General features: G+C 52.0%; 2 protein-coding genes across 3 annotated transcripts; one reads left to right on the top strand and one right to left on the bottom strand.

The window, feature by feature from the left end:
- On the bottom strand, positions 1 to 3,100 carry IL10 (interleukin 10). Its single transcript, XM_066204193.1, has 5 exons — positions 2,930 to 3,100; positions 1,613 to 1,675; positions 958 to 1,110; positions 375 to 440; positions 1 to 105 (listed from the first exon to the last, which is right to left on the bottom strand). The coding sequence occupies exons 1-5, from the start codon at positions 3,098 to 3,100 to the stop codon at positions 13 to 15; spliced, it is 546 nt and encodes a 181-aa protein (XP_066060290.1). The 3' UTR covers positions 1 to 12.
- Positions 3,101 to 15,824: 12,724 nt separating this feature from the next.
- LOC136300981 (interleukin-20-like) lies at positions 15,825 to 18,660 on the top strand. Of its 2 annotated transcripts, XM_066203752.1 has the most exons (6): positions 15,825 to 15,850; positions 16,482 to 16,658; positions 16,744 to 16,809; positions 17,205 to 17,357; positions 17,727 to 17,801; positions 17,909 to 18,660. In XM_066203752.1, the coding sequence occupies exons 2-6, from the start codon at positions 16,500 to 16,502 to the stop codon at positions 17,984 to 17,986; spliced, it is 531 nt and encodes a 176-aa protein (XP_066059849.1). In that variant the 5' UTR covers positions 15,825 to 15,850; positions 16,482 to 16,499; the 3' UTR covers positions 17,987 to 18,660. The 2 variants fall into 2 exon arrangements, with proteins under 2 accessions (XP_066059849.1, XP_066059848.1); XM_066203751.1 differs by lacking the exon at positions 15,825 to 15,850 and having other exon boundaries at positions 16,455 to 16,658.
- The last annotated feature ends 501 nt before the right edge of the window (positions 18,661 to 19,161 follow it).

The raw sequence follows: 19,161 nt of genomic DNA, 5'->3' as shown, positions 1-19,161 counted from the left end.
CCAGGGGTGCTCTCAGTTCCTTCTCCTCATCGTCAAATATTTTTCGATGTAGTTGATGAAGATGTCAAACTCTCCCATGGCCTTGTAGATTCCGTTCTTGTCCATCTGCAGGGGAAAGCCGGGTGTGTTAATGTGACTGTCACAGAGTGATGTGCAGTGACAAATCCCCCTCCCACGGACACCTCCAGCTCCTCCGCCCGATCCCCCGGGAATTCCGGAACTCCCACCCTTCAGCCATCGCTCTCTGGTTCCTCCGCTGCAGGGTTTTGTGGGATTAAACATTTTTGTGTGATTAAAGGCTTTTTTTCGGGTTCTGTTCTCCCCTCTAAGCGGCAGCGGGTTCCTCCCAGCCCGGCCCCCGGGTGTGGCCTCACCCTGGTGAAGGTCTCCTTGATGTTCTTCATGCTCCTGCTGCTCTCCTCGCACGTGAAGAACCTGTGCTGCAAAGGGACACGAACTTCAGCCCCAGGCCGTCCTCCCCAGCCCCGGGGGTGGCTGCCCCCTCCTCCTGTCCCTTGTCACCGCTGCTCCTCCCCTTTGTGGCCACAGGGGCAGCGATTCCAGCTGGTCTGCACCTGATGGAAGGAGCCCGGAGTGTCCCCAGCCCCGTGTCCCTGCTGCCAGCCCCTGGGGACAGCAGCTCCCTGTGTGGGACGGGGTTTGTCCCACCTGACTGCAGCGATGGGCTCGTGGCCACACCAGGTGTGACTTCAGCAGCTTCAGCACCCAGGTAAGGGACAGGTCTCCTCCTGCCCTCCCTTTCTCTTCAGGCAGACTCTGATGTGCAGGGCTGGCTGCACATAGAGCTCCTGCTCCATCATCCCTGACCTGCTGAGAGCACAAACCCCACCCCGGAGCCTGCCTGGACCCCTGCTCCTCCACCCCATCCCAGCCCCCAGCCCCTCCCTTGCTCCTGGGCACCCTCTGCCCACCCCGGCAGTGCTGGGCCCCACTCACACAGCGCCTCATCATGGCTCTCAGGCTCTGCAGGAGGTTGCCCAGGTCGCCCACGCTGTGCTGGTGCTCGGTGCTGGTCCTCATGGCGCTGGGCAGCACCTCCTCCATGTAGAAACCCATCATCTCCGACACCGAGCGGCAGCCGAGCCTCCCCTGGGGACAGCGGGGGGACAAAGCCGGGTTGGGGACGGCCACCAGCACCCGGTGGGGTTTGGACAAGGCAGAGCTGGGCTTGGGGTTTGGACAAAGCAGAGCAGGGTTTAGGGGTTGGTACAAAGCAGAACCGGGTTTAAGGGTTTGGACAAAGCAGAGCCGGGTTTAGGGGTTGGTACAAATCAGAACCGGGTTTAGGGGTTTGTACAAAGCAGAGCCGGATTTAGGGGTTGGTACAAAGCAGAGCCGGGTTTAAGGGTTTGGACAAAGCAGAGCCGGGTTTAGGGGTTGGTCCAAACCAGCCCCGGGTGTGGGAGCCGTGCTGGCCGCGGGGGAAGCCGGTGCCAGCCCCGCCACAGCCACACGTGTCCCTGCCGGGGGGCACAGCCCGCCTGGCGTGACAGCAGCACATGCCCCAGATTCCAGCCGGCTTCCCTTCTTACGAAACGCCCGCCCGAGGATGGGCAAGGAGGAGGAACTCGCGCAGGACTGAGATCCTTACCTTGAATTCCTCCAGCAGGTCCGAGCTGAGCAGTTGGATGCTGAGGTCCTCGTCCTTTGCTTGCTGGGGGAGGATGGAATTGAAAAATGAGTTTTCAGGCGGGCAGTCAACCCTTTCCGTTTGCCCCCGTTTGCATTTGGGGTCTCCCTGCAGCAAAGGGCACCCATGGACGTGTGAGCAGAGCACAGTGACACCAGGCAGGGGAGTCACTCTGCGCCACAACCTCGCAGCACAAGATCAGGCCAGCAAGAAAATGAAATCACAGCCTTTGGTGCCATCGAATTTGTTAATGTGAAACTCCCGGGGCTGGGCTGGAGCCGCTCGCTCTCACAGGGTGTTGCTGCTGCAGAGAGCAAAGCTCTGCAGGGAGGTTTCAGAGCCCTGGGAGCCGCCCCAGGCTCTGTGCCGGGGCAGAAGGGTTCAAACCCCTGGTTTGGTTACTCCTGAGAGCTCCAGGTGATGGGGAAAATGGGGGTTTGTTCCCGTGGTGCCTCTGTTGCACCAACTGCAGCGGGACGGGCTGGCACCACCCAGAGCATTAAAGGCTTTAAAAGCTGCCCCGAGAGGTTAAAAATTCCTTCCCAGCGTTATCTGGGAGACTGGCAGCCAGCTCTACATCTAAAACCTTGGCTGGGTTCGTTTGATGACAAATACAAGCCGTGACCTTAGCTTGAGATTTAATCTGGAGAATTACCTTGTTTTATTGCTGAAACACATTGCCACGGACCCAGGCAGTGCCAGGGCTGTGACCGAGCACCTCCATCAGTGCTCTGAGTGCATCAGTGTGCTCAGCAGCCCTGAGGCTCCTGTGTTGCGGAGCAGGGACCTCGCACAGGCACCAGGGCAGGTGTTCGGTGTCTGCTGTGCTCCCCCACTCATAAAAAAACCCTCTGCAGGTTTTGTGGTTCTTTCAAAGAAAAAAAAAATCTGTAGCCAAAGATTTCGCTTTTCATCTGTCACCGACTTCAGCAGGGCTGGACCTTGTTGCCCTGAAGACAAAAAAACCCGATTTCCTTCCTATTAATTCAGTGACAATCACTTGGTTTGCAGCACTTCGGCGGAAGCCTGGCTAGGAAGGCTTGCAGAGGTTCGTTATGAAACCTCGACTTCGCTGTCATTAAAACTAGGAAGAAAAGCCTGGCAGATCTTCTCTCAGCGAGCAGCTCTTGCTGCTCTCGCTCACCCGTAACACAACCCAGCCAAATCATTTCTGCAGGGAGGAAGCTCTTCCCCCTCCTCCAGACCCCGGCCCTTTGCAAGGAAGGCAAAAAACGAGAAGACAAAGTAACAAACAAACAAAAAAAGGATGATACTTACAAAATAATCCTTGATTTCCTCAAACTTGACCCTGAGCTCTTTGAGCTTGGCGGGCAGGAGCTCGGGGAAGTGGGGGCAGGAGGGCTGGGCGGGCGCCGTGCCCAGCAGCAGCAGCAGCAGCAGCAGCAGCAGCAGGACGGGCAGGGCTGCGCCCCCAGAGCAGCTCCTCATGCTGTCGGGGAAGGGCTGCTCCCCTCTCTGCAGCTCTGGGTTGGATCCCACGGGAGGGTCCGGAGCAGATCTGCAGCGTTCACCTTGATGGAGCCCCTCATTTATACTCTCAAAACATCGCTCCATTTCCTCTCCCCATTTCCTGACGAGCAATATTGGGGTTTTAAGTCATTCATTGAGCCCAAATGTCACTTGGGTTCCCGTCAACTTTGGTTTCCTGTTCTTTGACCCCCCTCCTCTCCACACAGCCCATCAATTTTTTGTGCTTAGACTCTGCAAATTTTTTTCTTTTTCTTTTTTTTTTTTTTTTTTTTTTTAACATTGCTTGTTTCTTGTAAATTTAGCTGTGACTGAGGAGGAAAGCTTCAGAGACACACGAAGAAACCAAGGGGCTGTGTGAGGTTACTTTATTCTAACAGTTCCATTTTTTATTTTTAGATCAATGTTGTATGGTTAGGGGGGGGAAAAAAAGGTGTCACCACTTTTAAATCTCGGTATCAAACCTGCAGAGAGCATCACTCAGCAGAATTGCTTTTCATGAACTGTACAAATTCTCTTTCTCTTCCTTTGGCATTCTAATCTGCAAGCACACCATCATCTGAAATCTTCATTTTTAATTCATTTTTTTTTTTGTTTGGTTGTTTTTTTTTCCCAGTTAATGCACATGTCAGCTGAAGCCAATGCGAATTTTGCTCAGCAGGCTCAGTTTGTGCTCCCAGATATCAGCTGGATGCCCACGGGATCAGTGGATCCCAGGGGAGGATTCCAGCCCTGCTCTGGTCCCTTGTGGATCCTCCAGGGCAGGATCAGGGTTTGATGCCTGGAGTTGAAGTGCATGAGCAGGTCACAACAATTCATTTTCTAGGCTTTAAAATCTTATTCTGTTTCCTAGAAATGGACACAAGCCCCATCCAAGCAGCAGCGTGTCCTGTCTCAGCTGCGACTTATTGTCCCAGTTGTGATAAAAGTGTCCCTTTGGAGCCGCAGAGAATTCCTGTGACGTCTCCTCATTTTCCTCTCTTTTCTCCTCTCTTTCTATATCTGTTTTAGCCCACACCCCCTGCTTCCTTGGGATAAAGATTTCACTTATTTATTCAGGAATTTGGCATCCGAGAAAGTGAGAGGGGAGATAAATTTGGCTTTTTCTGAAATCAGGGGGTTTTCTTTGAAATTCCTGGTGTTATTTTGGAAGAGCTCATTCTTCCCAGGAGGGAAGCTTTCTTCCATTAGGGAACTAATCCCTTAAATTCTCATCTCCTTCATCACAATGATCTTCTTTCAAGTTGACTTTGTGAACCTCTGAGAGGGAATTTATTGCTGGAAGAAAAGCTGGAAAAATGCAAAGTATTGTTTGTTCCTGCATACTGAGAGTTTTTCACTTTATTTTTAGGAGCAGGAGAGAGGAATGGTTGGCATGCACACGTGTGAGAGCAGAGGGGGTGAAACACCAGCAACTGGAGAGTCCGAGGCAGGGAAACTGTGGGATTTAGTGTGGGATTTTGTCATTTGTTCTCTTTTTTTCCTGTTGGTGTTGCCTCTTGCAGAGGTGAAGGGGAAGCTGCTCCTGGGGAATCACTGCAGGGACATCAGTGCAGCTGAATCATGGCCTGGGTCATGTTTCTGGTGGCACATTTTTCTTCCCCTGCTCTAACACAACTGTGGGGTTTTTCCCCTTGACCGTCAGCAGAATCCTTCGGAAAGGAGAAGAGCAGAAAGATCAGACAAAATTAATCTTAAACTCAAATCCCACAGGCAGGATCCCACCTTTCCCTGGGATCCCACACAGCAACAGGGTTTTGCTTCTCATGCATTAATTTGATGCAATAAATCAAATCGTTAATTTGATTGAAATAAATCTCCAGTGCCAAGACCAGGAGCGTGGCCGCTGAAGCTCCATCAGGGCATGGGGGCTGATGTGTGAGGTTGGTTTGTGTGATCTTCAAACCCTGGAGCTAATCCTGCTGCCTGCAGGGAAGGACACAGCCCCAGGCTGCTCTGCCTCAGCTGGAGGTTCAGGAGCTGGTGTTTTTATGGGATGTGTGGCAGAGGGGCTTGAACTAAACAGAGAAGAGAAGAGAAGAGAAGAGAAGAGAAGAGAAGAGAAGAGAAGAGAAGAGAAGAGAAGAGAAGAGAAGAGAAGAGAAGAGAAGAGAAGAGAGAAGAGAAGAGAAGAGAAGAGAAGAGAAGAGAGAAGAGAAGAGAAGAGAAGAGAAGAGAAGAGAAGAGAAGAGAAGAGAAGAGAAGAGAACCACCATGCTGGAAGAGATTTTTAAGGTCGAGTCCAACCCAGCCCTAACATCTCAACTAAACCATGGCACCGAGTGCCACATCCAGTATTTTAATAAACGCATCCAGGGATGGTGACTCCACCACTTTCCAGTACTTCATCACTCTTTTTCCTGACATCCAGCCTAGGGGACGTAGGAGATGGAGCAGCCCAAGGTGTTGGGACCCTCCTTTCCACCCCGCCCAGCAGCTGAGCGCTCATTTCCCCACTCCTCTCCTTTCGAGCCACCCCGGCTCTCCATGAGGTCACACCTGACATCTCGAGCACGCCTGGCCGCTCCGGCTCTCGTTCGGCTCCCCTGCTGCATGTTGTGGAAGGCCGGGCTGTGTTTTGGGGCCGGCAGCAGCGTCAGGCAGCCGTGCCCGTTCCGCAGAGGAAACTCTGGCGTGCGCAAGGGGCGACTCTCTGCTGTGTTTACCTGCGTTTCCTCTGCCTCGTCAGAGATCTTGACGGTGCAGTTTCGCTGTGACTCAGCCCTGCTGAGTGCTGTGGAAAGGCGGCGGCCGCGCTACTACAACACACACGCACACACACACATACACACGGAGCTTCATCAATGAACAAAAACACCTTTTCCTAAAGAGTGTCCGGGGGCCGTGGGCGTAGCGCGGAGCCTTTAGGAAACGGAGCTTTTGTCTCTGCCAAGAAGATCGCTGCAGGAAGAGAGAGCGTGTGGCTCGAAAGACATTCGTGTGCTCTTACCCCACCTCCCACAAAGTTCTGAGGCTTCACGAGGAACGATGGGGCAGCAAACGCTGCCCCTGCACTAAAAGAGTGGGCAAACACTTTCTCCAACTGTGTGCCATGAGGAAAGTTGGTCCTGGACATGGTTCTGGGTTGGATGTCCTCAGGGTCCCATCACTGGAGGAGGGTGGCACCTCGCCCTGATAATTGAAGGGACTTTTCTTATCTTGTCACGGTTTGATGTGATAATTTTTTTTTTCTTTTTTTTTCCTTCTTGATCTCTGCATTGCTTTTGGACAGAGGGACGTTGTGTAGCACCATCCCTGGAAGGGTTTCACCATCCCTGGAGGGGTTTCACCATCCCTGGAGGGGTTTCACCATCCCTGGAGGGGTTTCACAATATCTGGAAGGGTTTCACCGTCCCTAGAGGTGTCCAGGGAATGCCTGGACATGGCACTCAGTGCTCTGGTCTGGTGACGAGGCGGGGATCATTCACAGGTTGGACTTGATGATCTCAGAGGTCCTTTCCAGCCTCAATGATCTATGATTCTGTGTCTTCCTGCACTATCTATTCTAGACATAACTTGGAGGATCCCCCAGATTTCCAGGCTGTCACAGCGGTGTTGTTCTTTCCCTCCTCTACAGAAATTCCCCATTTCTCATCCCTCCAGATCTGGACGCTCTGCTGCCGGTGACGCTCGTGGCGGGGGAAGTCAGGACTTGGTGGCCTTTCCTTCACCCTGTGTTTGAAGCCATGGCACTGCTCTCTCAGCAGCCCAGTGCTGATGACTAACAGTTCCTGCTGAAGCACCAAATGCTCTGCTTGGTGTTTTTTTTTTTTCAAGAATTTTTCCTGCTGGCGAGGCGTGACGTTGGATATTTCACGCATAGGAGTGCCCGGTCGGAACGCGCGGCGTGACTCACGTTGACCTCAACAGGTCAATCCCAAACTGCTCTTTGGAAATTTAACCAATGTCATCGGTTTGTCTTGTCCAGAAATGGGTAATTAATCATGAATTGGTGTCATTTGATGTGACTTCTAATGTGACACAGAGGGTGCGTTACATAAGGAGTTCTTAGAAGGTCGAGAACTTCCATGCGATCTAAATTAAGCAGGAGCTATCTGGAATTGCCACGTGAAAGAATCAAGTCATGGAGAGCTTCCTCTCCTCTGCAGATTCAGTTTTGGTGATGAACTTACAACTGAGAGATACTTGCACTTTTGAATCGCTCACATAAACCTCCCAATATTTGCAGTTCTGTTGCAGCCCAAGGCAGAGATTGAGTAATATCCAAATTTAATATTCCCCCTGGAACTCCAGGCTGCTCTTTACCAACCTAGAGGAGCGAGCTGTGCTTTATTCCCCATTTTCTGTGTGGTTTTGCCATTTTAAGCCCCTCTCTGAGGCGTGTGAGGAGTCGTGGGTGAGGTCGGTGATGCCGCCATCATTCACGTGGGGCTTTTCCCACCCCACAAAGCAAACAGAGGTGTTGTTGTATTTTCACCTCTTTTATTCTCCCCTGAAATCAGCTGTTGACAGGAATTTGATGATGCGCACAGCACCGTCCTTGGAGAAACCAACGGGATCTCGGCACTGGAGTCTCAGGAGTGGGGACTGTACGCTCCAAGTGAGGTTTCCTCCGGTGAGTTTCTTTGCAGACAGCCAAAAAGTGTAAAAGTATGCAAAAAAACTCCCCTGAATATATAATCCATTGGCCCAAAATCACTTGCACTGCCTTTTTTTTTCTTTTTTATTTTTTTTTTTGAGCCTCCTACAGATGCCATTTTGAGCAATTCCTGCCCTGATCAGCTCATTGCACAAGTGCTGCTTTGAGGAGTTTCTTTTCTCTAGTTCTGGTATTACTTTGGTGGCGGGGCGGGGGGGAAGAAATGTGTGGATCTTGTGGAGAATGTTGACTTTGTCATGATTTATCACCAAAACTCTGACCGATAACACAAACCCAGACTATTTATAGCGCCGAGGGGTCATAAGACAGAAACTCCTTATCACGGTTTGGGAAATCAGATAAGGCCCAGCTGCTGCTTGGAAGCTCCCTGTGACCCCGGGGTGAATTTCAGAGGCAGCTTTGCTCCCTTTTCCACAGCAGCACCAAACCCTGCAGCCAACCCTGCCCTGGCAACTCCCCCTACGGGGTTTTGGGGTGGTTTTTGTGCGATGGGTTTGGAAATCCCGGGTTTTCTTTGCCACCACACCAATTGTGGCCGGGGATTTGATGTGGCTCATCCTTGGAGCTGGAGGGATGCTGCAGCATCCCCGGTGCTCCAGGGGATTTTCCATGTGCTCCCTCTGTGTCTTTCTGCTGCAAAAGCTTTGCTGTGGCTTTTTTTGATTAAAAAATGATCCACCAGATGAGTTTTTCAGAGGTTTCAGAAGGTTTTAAAAGTGTTCAGATCCCCCTTCTGTTTGTTTTTTTTTTTTTTTTTTTTTTTTTTTTACAGAGGGAACAGGTGATCCAACCTCCTTCCCCTGACAGATATCTTAATATGGAGACCCAAAGGAAATCATGGAATCACAGAGTGGTGGGAGTCGGAAAGGATTGTAAAGATCATTTATTTCCAACTCCCTGCCTTGGGGCAGAAGTTGAGTTGTAAAAAACAGTAGAGTTCAATTAAAATCCTGCTGCTTCCCATGTCAGCTCCACTCCTGCTCAGAGCTGCTCTCCTCGAGCTTCTTCAACAATTTTCTTCAATAAGATTCATCTTCCTATGGAAGCCTGGGGAAGATTTACTTCGTTGACAACATCAGGCATTTATGTTTCTGTTTGGTTGCTGCCTTCCCTGTCACTTTTGAGGACCGCAACTAGGAAGTGGAAGATGAAGTCGAATGGTGGAAAACCCCTCTCACTGTTTAAAAATAAGAAGACAAAAATAAAAAAAAATAAAAAAAAAGAAGAAAAAAGCATGATCTGAAGCGAACTTCTTCTGCTGTCGGGAAAGGAGGGATGAGAACTTCATCCCCGCTCCTCGGCAGTGTCTAGCAGGGTCTGCTGAAAATACAAAATCAAATGAAAATGTCTGGTGAAAATACAGAGTCAAATGGAAACGTGTGCTGAAAATACAGAGTCAAACGAAGAGCCCCAATCCTCTCAGTGCCCCTGATTTATGTTGATGGTTAAAGGGGCTCTGCAGGGAGGAAATTCCCTGCATTTTCCTTCAGTGTCCTCCGAGGTCAGGGGACAGAAGGCCAAGCTGGTGCTCCCCGTGCGTGCCAGGATCAGGCAGAGCTGTCCAGGGGGATTGGAGAAGCTTCTGGAAAAATCCACCTCGTGTCAGAACACGATTTCCCAGGAGTTTACACCTAGAGGCAAACAAGCAGCGCCCAATTCTCTTGGTTTTTCCCCTTCCCACGGGAGGTGTTACCGAATTGGGCAGGAATCGGTGGAGCCCCATAGCTGTGACGTGCCAGCCTTCCCTGCTCGTCCCTGACTGCCCCTGTCTGTGCCCTGAGCTGGAGCAGAACTCCCCGGGCTCACGTGTATCCATCCCGAAACCAGCCCTGGCTGCTCGGGGTTGTGAAATGGAGAGGGGCAACATTAACCCAAAACCGAAACCCGGCGCCGAGAGCCGGTTGCGTTACAAGAGCCAGCAGCGAATTTACTGAAAGGCAGCTTTCAGTTTTGGTGAAAGCTGAACCTGCCTGGCTATTGGAGTGATTCATTTGCTCCCTGGATGGCTCAAAAACGGAGCTGATAGCAGCCAGCTCTCAGTTTCTCCTTTATTAGGTGTCATTTATTGCCCGCACCGTCAGCACATTTCGCCCTCGGGGCAAACCCAGGGGCTGCGTGGGGCTGTCAGATCCACGGGCTGCTCCAGCCTCAGGCCAAGCCTGCGTTTCCATCTGAAGATCCTTTTGGGGAAATGGTTTAGGGGTGGTTATGGGGCTGCCGTGGTTGATTGATGGACCAGGTGACCTCGAGGGTCTCCTCCAAGCTGGGTGATTCTGCCTTTCTGTGAAATGCCCCCGTGATTCTGCTGCCACGGCAGCTTTTGGCTCTCCAGAAATCAGGGTGGGAGGAGCAGGGGAGCTGGTGATGGGTTTGGGAACCCCAGCAGACCCTGGCTCAGATCCCAGTGCTGGTCCCAGTGGTGCTGGCGCTGCTGGTGGCACCGCTCCTGGAATGTGATGGACAGTTCCCTCCCCTTTTTGGGCGACTCCTGAGCTGTTGCAGTTTCGGGATGAAAATTTCCCAAAGATTGTTTAATTCTCCGGTTGATCCCTGAGCTGGGCAGGGGTGAGTGGGGCTGCCCTGGGCTGGCCCTTGGCATCACAGGGAGCATGAACAGGCAGGGTTTGGGCACAGGGGCACTTCGGGGGGACTCACACGGACAGAGAGGCGGCAGTTGAAACCCAAGTGTTGGGGAAAAAAGAAAAAAAAAAGCAGCACTTTTTGAGCTGAATTATTTAACTCTAAAAACCTGAAATATGCATTTCCCTGTGGGGAAGATGCCATTTATGATAACCAAAACAGGACTTCACGTTTTGCCAGAGCAGGGGAAACAATTATCTAACCTTCCACACCCCCCACCCTGGTGACTAAATGAATTTTCTGCAGAACAGCTGTTGATGCTCGAGATCCTCCACCACGCTTTTCCTCTTCCTCAAAGGTGAACCTTACAAGAGGAGGGGAAAAAAAAGAAAATCAGCTTTTAAATTTTTTTTTTTTTTTTTTTTTTTTGGCAATTTCTTTTCTCTTACAGGGTGAAATCCTGTCTCAGCAGCAGTGCCAGCAGTGAGTCACGAGGCGTGTGTCACGTCTGCGCTGGGCAGGAGGTGGCACAGGAGGAGGTGGCATTGCTGGGACGTGTCCCTGACCTGGCCAAGGACGCCCAGCCAGGACAGGGGGAGCCCAGGGTGACCCCCAGCGCTGGGTGATGCTCCCTCGGGGACGTGGCACTGTCACCTTCCTGCTGCACCTGGGGACACCCCGGGCTGGGCTGGTGGTGTGTGACAATGGCAGGAAGAGCCCCAGAGGGACAACCACGGGTGATGCCCTAGATCAGGAGGATTCAGGAATTGTCCTCAATGAGGGACATTGTCCTCGATGAGGAACATTTTCCTGGATGAGGGACGTTCTTTTGGGGTGGGGGACATTGTTTTGGGGTGAAGGACATTGTCCTGGGTGAGGGACATTGTCTTGGATGAGGGATATTGTCCTGGATGACAGGATGACTGTCCCAGCCTCTCCAAAGCTGCCTGAGCCCCCCAGCGCTGGAAAAGGATCTTCTCTGCTGGCAGTCCTGGGCACTGCGAACCTCTTGGGAAGAATCCTGGAGAGCAGCTGAACTTTTGCTCCGGGTGTCTCTTGGAGCTCGGCTGGATAAAAATCGCATTTCCCCGAGGCCAGCCATGCTCAGCGCCCTACGAGGCTGCACCCAGTGTTTGATTTTCAGAATTATTCAAGTGGTTGTGGCTTGAAACGTGACTGAGGAGAGGGTACACGCTGTACCTCTCCGGCAGTACCTCCTCACTGAGTGTTTTCTGACTCATTTGTTGAGCTTACCGAGAAAAACAATTTTTTTTTTTTTTAAAACTTCTGTCAGCAGCGCTGCAGAGCTGGGGCTGGGTGAGGGCAGGGATGGAGCCGGCCCTGGCCCGCCTTTCTGCCCATAATGAGCTGCACTAATTAAGAGGGAGAAGAGCAGTCTGATTGTCAGGGCTGGCAGGAGACGGTGACATGGCAGAGAGGGCCAAGCTCAAGGTGACAGTGACATCGGGGGTGGCACCTGCGGGTGCTGCCGTCCCTGCCTGGGTTCGGGAGGATGGTGCCAGATTTGCACTCGTTCAAACGAGGATTTTGGCTCTGGATTGGAGGGACAGGGATTTCTCGACAATTAAATATTGATTTTTAGGGAGCTGAGAAGTGTGTTTCATCTTTCCATTGACAGCCAGCTACGCAGAGGGCAGGGCTGGCTCACAAATTACATCGCTTCAGGTGTCCAAGAAATTACCCCAGTGCGGAGAAACCGAGCAGAAACATTTTCTTCTGCTGCTGAAAGCAGAATTACAGCTCTTTGACAGGGGTTCGGGTGAGCTGCAGCATCATCAGGGCAGGTGTAACATCCCACAATCATCTTTGTTTCACGTGGCTGAGTCGGTTTTTGCAGCTCTTTTTCTGCAGGAGATCAGGAAGGGTTCCCGAGCCCAGATATTGTTGCTGGATGTTGTTATTAAGGCTCAATTCCTCCTTTATGAAAATTTCTGGGAGCATTTCTGCCACTCACGTTCTCCGTCTCTGGGGATCTGAGAAAAACCATTATCAGGCTCATATCTGAAACGATGGTTTGCCTAAAGCTGCTGTGAAACGACAGAGATGACAAAGAATTGTCAAACCGAGGCTGGGCTTTCGAGTGTTATCAGGACTTCTTAGAGCTCAAGAAGTGCCTTGAAAGGCACTACTGAAACAGGTGCCTTATCACCCCGAAACGCTTTACTGGAAACCTGGTGTTAAACGTGGTCTGGGACCAGCCCGTGAGAGCCTTTGGATCAGAACTGCTCGATGGCAATTCTTTAAGGATTTTTTTTTTTTTTTATTTTTTAGGGTGAAATGAATGATTTGAAATGAATTATTGGGAATTAATTAAGCTGGCTGGGGCCGGGCTCTGGGCTGCAGCAGCTCCCGGTGACACCAGTGGGGTGCTCAGGGGATGGAGCAGGGCTGAGTTTCCCCACGAAACCAGCCGGGGGTGAGTCAGTGCCGGGTCCCTGTCGAGTGTCTGATCCCCGTCACGCTCCCGGGCTCTCCAGGGCCGTGTCCTGCCTTAGTCACTGCCCCAAGTCGCGCGTCTGCACAGCCCGGCGCTTTCTGCCACGCTGCAGAGGTTTGGGCACCACAGCAGTGATGGTGCCCGGGTGACAGAGCTGGGAGCTCCAGGAGGCTCCTTCCTCCCAGCGTGGTTTTCCAGCTGCTCCGGGGAATATTCCCTGAGCTCCTGACTCAGCCCCTGCCGTGCCAGCGTGAGGTGGGATTGGGCTGCCCACCGCGGGCGTTGCATAAACGGTTTCTCAGATGAGTTAATGACACCCAGGGCTGGGTTTGAGTTCCTGAGCACCAGGAGCTGGGCTCACAACCCTCCCCACTGCCCTTGCTTGTCCTTTGGGCCGTCACTACCCTCGGAGTGCCCTGTCACAACGTGCCTGCCATAAATTCCCGAGGGAGGAGCCCTCCCCCGTGAGCTGGAAGCGTTCCTGGGGATGGGAGAGCTTTCCCTGCCCCGTTCCCGGCGCTGCGGTGCCCCAAAGGTTCTAACGATGCCGAGAGCGCCTGCGGGAATCACTTCCCAATTCACTGAGCTCATCGGCAGCGTCACCACGCTGAGTTTCAGGAATCCCTGTTCCCTCTTTCCCCCTTCCTTCCAGAGCGCAGGAGGGATGGTTTGCTGTTTTACCGGGGGTGTTTTCGTGCTGCTGGAGCTGGCGGGTTGGTGGCAGCCCAGGGAAAGCCACGCTGGGGCGATTTGCTTCCATCCGGGTTGGGTCCAACGTGCTGGTGGCTTTAAACTGCCCGAGGGAAGGGATGGATGGGATTTTGGGAAGGAATTTTTCCTTGGGAGGGTGGAGAGGCCCTGGCACAGGTGGCCAGAGGAGCTGTGGCTGTCCCTGGACCCCTGGGAGTGCCCAAGGCCGGGCTGGATGGGGTTTGGAGCAGCCTGGGACAGTGGAAGGTGTCCCTGGGTATGGTCCACGAGGTCCCTCGCAACCCAAACCATCCTGGTAACTCTGCTGATTTCACCCCTGAAGCGAGAGGCTTTTGGCCTTCCCCCACGTCCAACCCTTGGGGTGCTCCATCACCACCATTCCACGGACAGCAAAACCCCCAAAATCTCTCTGGTGGGAGTTTCCTCCTCCTTGCCCTTTTGCTGAGGGTCCTGCTGTTCCTTTTGCTTTGCAGGAGGTCGGTGACAGGACAGAGAGGCTGAGGGACGCCTGCAGAGATCTGTGCAAGGCCCTGGACCCCGAGAATCCAACATTTCCCTCCTGCTCCTGTATGATCCCAGCATCTCCTCCGCCTCCCCCACAGCCCCGTCCCTCCCTTGCCTTCTGGCACTTGGCTGACCCATGCCGGGCGTCGGTTCAGTTACCAAAAGGAAAAAAAAAGAAAAAAAACCCTAAAAGAAAGAAATCCTTTCATGTCTTCTGCCATTTACATAATGAGGTAAGAACTCCCTGCGCCTCTTCCCTGGTTTCCTCACCCGGGCTGGGTGTGCACCGGGCTCCCGGGAATTCTGCCACTTCCTCTGCTTCCAGCAAAACTTTTGCTGCAATTCCAGGCAGCGGCTGGGGTTTGGGGGAGGGAGGTGGGGACTAACAGCCCTGTGCTGTCCCGGATCCCTCCGAGACCTCAGCCAGGGCAGATCCAACCTGCAGCCGCCCGGGCCCTGCCCCTGGCTGGTTTCCAGCGGGGTGAGGGAGGCACGGCAGGCACATCCGAGTTCCAGCAACCCTGACTAGCCTGGGCAGAAAATCCATTTGCCCAGCCCTCCCCTGGTGATGGATCTCTGCTCAAGACTGAGCTCGGCTATCAATAAATTAATTAGTCACCCAGCAGATCCGTGCAGGAGAGCCCCGGCCCACGGGCACAGGCAGGAAGCCGCTCCGGAGGCTGCCTGTGCCATCAGAGGGGTGACTTTGCCACCCCAGTGCCCTCTGCGTCCAGCTGACCATCCCTCCCGGCCCCAGAAACTCCAGGGAGTTTATTTAGCTGCGCATTTTTGATTTTTTAGACTGAATGAAGCTCTCTCTGAACGGGCTACAGAAACATCCGAACCAACCCACAGCACAGGGGTCAGGGGTTTGCACCAGCACTGCCACTTCCCCTGTGACAACGAGCCCCAGGTGACAAACCCCGGGGACAGCCTGGGGCTGAACTGCTGGGAGGAGAAGCGTCTGCCCCTTGGCTGAGCCAGTTTTGCTCAGCAGGGAGAGTTTGAGGCGGGATGATCGAGGATGTCGCCGTGCCACCGGGCTGGGGCGCTCGGGAAGGTGTCAGTGGAATTCCTGTCCTTCTGCGGAGTGACAGGTTTGGAATGTGGACAATGATCACCTCTGACGCGGGAAATCACTTTTTGTGACAGCAGGGTGGGAGCTGTGTCCTCCCAAACTCCTGAGCTGGTGTTCCTGTGTGTCTCCAACACCAGGGGGATGGAGAAGCGTCCAGGAACTGAGGAGATTGGGAACAGCACTCCCTGAACCTGGAATTCCTGAATTCCTTAAATTTGGGAGCAGGATTCCCTGAAAGCAGCAGGGGAAGGCCACTTGTGCCAGGACAACGGTGGGGAAAACCCCGGAGCTGAGTTTCACCCCTTCCACCAGCGCTGCGGATGTCGGGACCACGGACACGCCGTGCGGTGAGGCCACGGAGCTCCCCACACCCCAAAAGCTCCGTGAGGAGCCGGGCAGGGCCCCTCTCCAGGAGGGGATTGCCAGCATTGCTCCATCTCGGGGCGGTCTGCGGACGTGACCGGCCATGGTCCCAACTTCTGCTCACGTCCCTCTTCCCAAAAGGAAAAGCCCCGCAGTGATGCCAGGAGTTCCCGCCTCCGTGGGTGAGGGAAACACCTGTGGGAGAGGGAGCTGGTCCCTCGCACGAGCTCATTAATTCAGCAGATTACAAAGGGAAATATGTGCCGGGAAAAGCAAGAAAATTCCCAAAAGTTAATCCAGGGGTTATTTCCTCCTGGTGCCGGGATAAAAACGGGTCCTTGGGAGCGCTCCAGGTCACACGTTGGTGAGAGAGGTGAAGCCACACCGAGGAACAAGGTAAGATACTGAATTTATTTTATTTCTTTATTACTTTATTTATTTATTTTTAAATTTATTTATCACTTTGCTCCATGTCCTTTTGGGGGCTTCCTTTTATTCCTATCTCTGAAATTTTTTTTTTATTAATAACCTCAATTTTCAGTGCTAACGAAACCTGTGTTTGACTTGTGCTACTCCAGAAAACTCGTGTTTTCCTTTGGGGATGAAACTTCAGGATCTGTTACTTTCACTCAGTTACCTCCTGTTGCTTCTGTGTCATTAGAATGGAAAATTTAATTTCACTGTATTTATTTTTCTGATAACATTTTTTTTCAGAAGAACTCTGAATTTTAGATGCATTTTTAACTGATATTTTATTTATTTTGCCTTTTCTTTCAGAGCTCTTCTGTTCAATATTTGATCTTGTTTGAATTTTTTTTTTTCTCTCTTGCTCATGGGGAGCAAAAAAATTAAATGGGGAAGGGTAAAATGGGTGAGGTAAATAAATGGGTGAGGGTAAAATAAATACTAATGAGTTTGGGGGGGTTGATACAGACGTACAAGTTTTATATGAAATGTGGGTATTTTCATCTGGATCAGAGTTGTGTTATCCAGGAAGATAATGAGGGATATTCTCTTCCTTGGGCAGGTCCCCCAGGCAGCTGAGATGAGAGGATCCCCCTTGCTCCTCTGCCTCTTCTCTGCGTCCTGCTGGGTGAATTTGATGCCAGCAGCCGGGGACAAAATCTTCCACTTTGGAGCCTGCAGGGTTTCCATGAGCCTGGCAGAGATCAGGGCTGGCTTCACAGCAATCAAAGCCAATATTGTGAGTGTTTTCCTGGGGGAGCCGCTGGCAGCTCCTGGAGCCCCTCTGAGCCAGCAGCTCCATCCCATCTCCATCCTCTCCGCAGCAATCCAGAGACCCCATCCGGACCCTGAGCATCCTGTCCCACCCTCACTCCCTCCACAAGGTGAAGGTAGGTGGCCCTGCCTGGGGAGAGCCCTTGCAGGATGCGAAAGCAGGTGAATGTGACCCTGAGAAGTGCAATTTTATCACAGATCAGTGATTTTCAGCTTTCTCACACCGGGCAAGGGTGGCTGCTCGGGTTTCAGCCTCTGATACCCAGCTGCAAAATCAGCTGGTTTCGTTTTGTGAGACTTGCTGAGGATGGTTCTCCTGGAAAATCAGCCTGAAATGATTTCCCATCTATTTTATCAGCTTCAATCGGGCCCCACTGAAGCTTTCTCTGAGTCAAACTGTCCTGCTGTGCTCAGCTGCCTTGAGTTTCCTGTCAGAGATGCTTTATCCCAGAGAGCGACTGCAGGTTACACCCTTTGGAAGAACTTTTAGTTATTAAATTCGTTTTCTCAGTCTGCAGACAGGTGCTGCATCACCCACCAGCTCTTCACCTTCTACGTGGACAAAGTTTTCAAGCACTGCAGCACCGAGGACTCGTTTGTGAACAGGAAAATCAGCAGCATTGCCAACTCCTTCCTCAGCGCCAGGAGGAGGCTGGGGCAGTGTGTGAGTCCTGGGGTCTGCTCCAGTGGGGCTGCAAATAGAAACCTGTTAATATTTCACCTGCAAAGGTGCACAGTCTCTATTTATCCAAACGGTTTTAATGAGAATACAGAGCAGAGTGATGTGAAGAGTGTTCCGTCCACTGAGAGATTTTTATATTTGCCCACTGAGCAGCAAACTGAACTCCCCTGTTGGTCCTAAAGCCCGATATTTATCCTGTCCTGGTGTTTGTCAATCCAGCTGCTGTGAGCTAAATCCTCATTCTGGGACCTGCAGCCTTTCCCACCGTGTATGATGCCCAGCAAAATCAGAAACTGAAATCTTTTTAAAAATTCACCCCCCAGACTAATGAATTAAATCTTGCTTTTCCAGCGTGAGCAGAATAATTGCGCGTGTGGGGAGGAGTCCACGGAGAAATTCAAGCAAATACTTGCAAACTACGAGGGGGTGAGTGGGTGACCGAGCCTGGTAATGGACACAGATATTTAAATTCTCTTTATTTGGGCTGTGCTTGATGGTGTCTGCTCACAGCTCGTTCCTTTGTGTCATTTCAGCTCAATGTCACATCTGCAGCCATGAAATCCCTGGGGGAGCTGGACATCCTCCTGGACTGGATGGAGAAATCTCGTTAGCGGGCGGCGTTAATTACCCAGGAGGAGCTGCAGGGGCTTTGCAGAGATGAGGGGGACGATAATTCACTGTATCAGTGCAATTCCTCAGCAGTCCCAGCTGCACTCAGGCGAACGTGGAGTGCTTTGCCAGCCAGGGACATCAGCAGAGTCTTCATTAAGGCAGAAATAACGAGTTTGATTAAATCAGCATCGCCCTCGCTGCTACCAAAGGATGCTCCCAGGGAAAGACCACGAGGATTTCTCTTGGCAGACATAAGCTGTGATCATGGCATAAAATTATTGTCTAAATTACAGACTTTTTTTTTTCTTTTGGTCCAGGGAATGTGGGGGATGAGTGCTGAGAGCTGCCTGGGAGGACTCTGGTGCAGCTGATGTTGCACAAACCTGGGCTCGGCCTCGGGGCTGCTGCCACTGATGGATCTGGCTGAAATGAGAAGTACAGTGTGAGAAATGCTTCCAGGAACAGGTCCTAGCAGGTATGTCAGGGCCTAGAAATCCGTGCTTCCTTTTTGAGACGATGTTTTCTGCCCTATCAGTAAAAAAGCTTTCGTGCAAGATGTGTGGTTGCTGAACAGAAAGAAGGTTCTTGAGTGCGTTGTGCAATTTACTGACACTCAGGAGTGAGTTTTGTGGAAATTGGTTGTGATGACTGTAAATAAACCCCACTTGAAACTGTGCTGAGTCTGTTTGTCAAGATTCTGAGGAATTACATGATTCTCGCTGGTGAAACTTTCTGAATTCTCCGTGGCGTCCTCTTACAGCAGATGCTGTCACTCCTGCGCGCCGGGGCTGATGCATCCCTCTGGGCACTCCAGAAACGCCAAACTCAGGTCTCAGTGCTGCTAAATCCCCCCAGTTTGTCCCCAAAACTGTTCGTTATTTATAGCTCTGGTCTGTCCCCTCCCATTTGGGGTGTTGCCGGTACCCACTGTGTGCTCTAAATCCCAGCTGGGGGGCAGCAGCAGCAATTCCCTGTGGCACGTGTCACACTGGGTGGCATCTGGTGATTCACTTTCCAAGGAAAGATCTCTGACTGCTCCCTGCCCTCCCTCGGGTATTTGCTTATGCCAGAGGAAAGCTGCTCAGGGCTTTGATCCTGTTAATTGCCTTTCTCAGGGGTTTGGTTTGTCCAGGTGTCAGGGCACGAGCAGGTGAGCACACCTCCCCATGCTCTG

This window comes from Chamaea fasciata, unplaced genomic scaffold (genome assembly GCF_029207755.1).
Source record: "Chamaea fasciata isolate MVZ Bird 193981 ecotype frontalis unplaced genomic scaffold, bChaFas1.0.hap1 SCAF_25, whole genome shotgun sequence".
Lineage (NCBI taxonomy): Eukaryota > Metazoa > Chordata > Aves > Passeriformes > Sylviidae > Chamaea > Chamaea fasciata.
Note: the sequence above shows the minus strand (reverse complement) of the source record. Positions and strands in the feature narration are given on the sequence as shown.

Bases quoted from the DNA above. Each gene is read 5' to 3' on its own strand.
- IL10 (XM_066204193.1), bottom strand. From the start codon at position 3,100: ATGAGGAGCTGCTCTGGGGGCGCAGCCCTGCCCGTCCTGCTGCTGCTG. The intron at 1,676-2,929 runs GTAAGTATCATC...ATCCTCCCCCAG, and splicing joins AGGAAATCAAGGATTATTTT to CAAGCAAAGGACGAGGACCT. The intron at 106-374 runs GTGAGGCCACAC...TTTCCCCTGCAG, and splicing joins TCAAGGAGACCTTCACCAGG to ATGGACAAGAACGGAATCTA.
- LOC136300981 (XM_066203751.1), top strand. From the start codon at position 16,455: ATGAGGGATATTCTCTTCCTTGGGCAGGTCCCCCAGGCAGCTGAGATG. The intron at 16,659-16,743 runs GTGAGTGTTTTC...TCCTCTCCGCAG, and splicing joins CAGCAATCAAAGCCAATATT to CAATCCAGAGACCCCATCCG. The intron at 16,810-17,204 runs GTAGGTGGCCCT...TCGTTTTCTCAG, and splicing joins ACTCCCTCCACAAGGTGAAG to TCTGCAGACAGGTGCTGCAT.